Here is a 4,722-nt window from a genome sequence, read left to right as displayed (position 1 = left end):
CCCCCACACAGAATTTGGTTCTTTGGATGTGAATGCTCTTAGTTTCCCATAAAATTTTGGCGAATGGGGTTTTAAGATGGGAACTCTATGTAGAAATAAAATTGCACAAAATCTTACCTTTTCCTTATAATTTTGATATAGGGAGTAGGATGGGAACTCTATTGTAGGTGATCTAACGTGCACCAGGTTTAGAGACAGGCTCCTAACCCGATTTAACTAATTCTATCAACTGGTTCGCTTTTCAATTCAAGCTATATACAAAAAACTAACACATACATGGCACACACATAGGGGTGTAAACGATTGAGCGGCTAGAGAGCTACTTGGGACCAGATCGGTAAAAAGTAGAAATGAGACGAGCCTTAACGAGCCCGAGTTCAATCCTAAAATATGAGTCGTCTTATATATAATATACCTACTATTTAACATTGGCGAGCTGAGCTTTAGCCGAGCTTTGGCTCATTTAAGCTATCAAAGTGAGCTCAAGCCAAACCTTTAGCTCGTTTAAAATGTTCTCAAATTACCTCAAGCCGAGCTGGAGCTGAACCCGAACCCTTGGGTTTTACTTTCAAGTCGAGCTCGATCTCAAAATAGTAGGCTTGAACCTAACCGAGCTCGAGCTTCATAAAAGCATGACTAGCCTAGCTCGTGCCTAGTGACACCCACAAAAGAAAACAGAAAAAAAACTCAATTAAGAATTTAAATTGAAGTTTTAACACATTCAAGTTCAACCAAGAAAAAAAAAATGTTGAATTCCTACCATACAAGAGAAAGTAACACATAAGAAAGAATAAAAACACCAACAACTACAAATCAAAATCAAAAGCTAAACTTAATCGAATCGAACCTAATCAAATCAAATCTCATTCGAGTGAAATTTATCACTTTTTTTCAAATATTAACCCTATTCCCAGTAGAACGGAAGTGTTTGAGGAGCTCCATTATCACGCGACACATGATGATGATGATTACGAGTATGATTATGATTATGATCCATAATCGACTCCAGACCACCATACCCCACACCAGGATCCAACGGGTTTGGTGTTGCAGTAAACGAGTTAGGTGGGTGCATCACATGGCTCAGGGTTGTACATGATGTTTGCGACGGTGATGATGACAGAAGAGAGAGAGCACAGTCGGATGGCACCACCGGCTGCACCACCCGAGCCGGTGGCGGATACCCGTCACAGAACAGCTTGTCATAGTTGCTGCTATTATTATTATTATTATTAGCCTCAAAACTAAGAAGTTGCTGATGACAGACTTTTGGTGGTGATGTTTCGTGGTTGAGTTTAAGGTGTGAACCCGAACAGTTGTTATGAAACAGGCTGAATTGCTGCTTTTCGGGTAGTTTTTTGGTGCCCGAAGATGATTCTGGATATGGGTTCTGTTTTAGGGCCCGGGTCGAGTATGTGGGTTCTTCTTCACACTTGACCATTCCCGTCCATAGTGGGTTCGTGAGAGTTGGTGTTTGGTACATGTGTGGACTTGCGAATTGTAACATCGTGGTACCTAAAATGTGCCAAATTGATTATTAGCATGCGTAAAATTTCATCGGCCCGTTATATATATAATGGGTCAATTTGGTTGTGTTTCATCTAAATCGTTATATTTTCAATGCACACAACGTACTAAATCGTTATATTTGAATTATGCTTATACCAATATTGAAATTTTAATCTTATTTAGAAAATACTTTAATTAGGTTGACTAAAAGGTGTTTACGGGTCAACCTGACCGATTACCTGACCCACACATCGAACCACCTGTAGTTAAGATTTGAAACAGACCTTGGTGAGTGGAGAAAAGCCCTGCAGCACGTGAGGTATCGGGTTGAGGCTTTCTTCTCCTACGGTTATGTCCATCAAGACGTTTTCTGCAGCTTCGTTTTCCCTCATCGAATTCTTCTAGTGAATGGAATCTACAATGAGTGACAAATTTTTAGTACAGGAAATACTCCATAGTTGACTTTTAATAGTCAAATTAGAGACCTTTTATGCTATAATCAATTAAAAATATACAGTTTGTCAATATCAAAATGAATGAGTATTGTGTTAAAACGTTAGTCATTGTGTGAAAGGCAATACAAGGTTTTTAATGTTTCAAGAGATTGAAGTTGAGGTTCAAATAATGGTGAAGTTATGGTTGTTGAGATACTTGACCTACCTGAATATGCACTTACAAAACAAAAACAAAAAAAAGATTCATGGATGCATTATAAATGACAACTTGTATTTTATATTTATTTACAGCATATAAAAGAACTTTTCAAGAGTACAACGGACCACCCTACAAACAAACTTTATACAATAAAAGACAAGGTGAACCAAACAAAATGCTAAAGAGTTACTATCTTGATTCAGCAAAACATTAACTACCTCGACTAAAAAATCAACATATATTAAGATACTGCTAACAAGACTAAAGTAACAATGTTGTATATACCTAATCAAAACCACCCTTCTAGAACAAAATATATAGAATTAAGGGGTGTTTAGATAAAAACAACTAATGCTTATATTATAAATAACCAGCTTAGTTGAAGTCTGCCCTGTTTGAGAAACATTCTGAACCACACATTTCCCTAAGCTTTTCGTAATATACATATATGTATAGTTTAAAATTGACTATATACATATATGTATATTGTCAAATCTTGAATTATACACATATGTATATAGTCAATTTTAAACTATACATACGTGTATATTACGAAAAGCTTACGGAAAATGTGTGGTACAGAATGCTTCACAAGTTTCTCAAATAGCCTTAGTGTTTCTCACACGATCCTAACCCTATATATATATATATATGTATGTATAGGATTAGGTTCAAGAGTGAACACTAGTGTATTTGCGAACTGAGCGAACTAATCCTGGCCATACACGTGTGTAAATCAATGGTCAAGATTTGATGATGAAATCATAGCCATACACGTGTAAATCAATGGCCAGGATTTGTTCACTCAGTAAGCATTTTACTTTATCCAAACGCACAAAAAGTACTTACTCCACATTTAAATAAGAAATCCCAAACCAAACGCCCCCTTAGATATGCATTTTAGAAACGAACATGTGATAGCGAATAATCAAAAAACACATAACGTCTGCGCCTGTCGCCTCACGAAGCGCAAGACTCATCGCCTAAGCGCGCCTCCTATTTCAAACTAAGCAAACAAAAGAACACAAAACGAAACAATCGAGAGCCATACCGACTACACTGCTGGCAAAACCGTTGTTTGTGACCATTAATCGAAACCTCAGGAGTCTTGGAATGGACTTCACAGACCTTATGGCGCCTATGATACTCCTTGCATTTACTAAGGTCAGCTTTACACCCATCCACAAGACAAGCAGCCCCGTTAACCGGGTTACTAACAGGCCGAGCCCGCTTCGATGATCCGGAAGGAGACAAGGCCATTTTCGAACCACCAGTAGATACTCCTGAATCAATGACTTGACCAAGCTTTAAATCAACAGAAAAACTGCCCCCTTTAATCCCTGGACCTCCATAACTACTTGACCCATTATTAGAATCAATATTGGGAATTGATCCTTGTTCAAATTCTGTGAATTCCCAAGAGGGTATCTTCAAATTCCAGTCCATAATCCCCTTTCACTTTCACTTTCAAATACTTTATCTTTAGCCTTTTGACTCTTGACTTTTTGAGTCTTTTACTCTTTTTCCTGTTTATTTCCTAAGTTTATCTGAAATCAAGAAAGCTAAGTTTGGTAATGTTATAAGTTATAACCTCTACAAACCCATATTAAAAAAAAAAAAAAAAAAAAAAAAAGAAAACAGGGCAGGCAATCTATGGAGCAGGGGAAAAGCATATGGTTAATAAATTAAATGAGTAAGTACAGAAAAAGCATTACAAGTTTCCGGCTACTTAAAATAAGGTTAACAAAGTAGAAAGCATATAACTACTACTAGTAGTAGTAGAATAAGTTGAAGTAGATTGATACTTGATAGTTGAAAACAGTTGAAGAAAATCAATCAAGTAGCTTTCCCATATAAGAACATATAGAGAGAGAGAGAGAGAGAGAGAAAGAGGGTACTTACAGAAACAGATGTAGAGAGAGAAAGTGAGAGCTTTACAGCCTTTCAAAGCCTGTGAAGGGTAAGAAAAGGAAAACACCAAAAAAGTGGAGATGGGTGTAGGATAAGAATCTGTGCTGCTTCACCGAGGCATTTTATCAAACACCATCAAGGCAAGGCAAAATATAAACATTAGGAGGAAGTTAAGTTGATCTTGGATTTGGGAAAAACAAAAAGAATATTTTTAACTATTTTTATTTTGATTTGATTAATCAATAACAAACATTGGAACTTGGAACACACTTGTGGGGGGAATGGGAATTAGATACCAAAAGAAAAACCCTTAAACAAAATAAATATATAAAAAGAGTTGTATGTATGTATGTATAGTTTTTCAAATCAATGGTGGAGGTGGGGCAGGGGTGTATGTGGTATAATGGACTTTCTTTTATTGAGGTGGGTTCAGTGTTGTTTGATAAAGGAGGATGACAGGGACAAGGTGTCTCATGAAAAAGTTAAACAAAGTTGTCAAGTACAAATTACAATGGAGGGAAGGATAAAAGAGGGATTTGCATGTCCTTTGATTTGTTTCTTGTAATCCTGCCTGCCTGCCTGTGTATTGTGTTTCACATGTCATGGGCATGTTTTTGTTGCTTTTTGGCATATATTTCTTTCAAAACA

At 36.8% G+C, this 4,722-nt stretch overlaps 1 protein-coding gene across 2 annotated transcripts; it reads right to left on the bottom strand.

Moving 5' to 3' along the window:
* Positions 1 to 678: 678 nt before the first annotated feature.
* LOC110873855 (squamosa promoter-binding-like protein 13A) lies at positions 679 to 4,380 on the bottom strand. 2 transcript variants are annotated; one of them, XM_022122865.2, is made up of 4 exons: positions 4,066 to 4,380; positions 3,215 to 3,710; positions 1,794 to 1,924; positions 679 to 1,515 (listed from the first exon to the last, which is right to left on the bottom strand). In XM_022122865.2, the coding sequence occupies exons 2-4, from the start codon at positions 3,607 to 3,609 to the stop codon at positions 905 to 907; spliced, it is 1,137 nt and encodes a 378-aa protein (XP_021978557.1). In that variant the 5' UTR covers positions 3,610 to 3,710; positions 4,066 to 4,380; the 3' UTR covers positions 679 to 904. The 2 variants fall into 2 exon arrangements, with proteins under 2 accessions (XP_021978557.1, XP_021978558.1); XM_022122866.2 differs by having other exon boundaries at positions 3,215 to 3,725; positions 4,066 to 4,375.
* Positions 4,381 to 4,722: the final 342 nt, after the last annotated feature.

The sequence above is a fragment of the Helianthus annuus genome, chromosome 8 (genome assembly GCF_002127325.2).
Source record: "Helianthus annuus cultivar XRQ/B chromosome 8, HanXRQr2.0-SUNRISE, whole genome shotgun sequence".
Lineage (NCBI taxonomy): Eukaryota > Viridiplantae > Streptophyta > Magnoliopsida > Asterales > Asteraceae > Helianthus > Helianthus annuus.
This window is presented reverse-complemented; position numbering and strand designations above follow the sequence as displayed.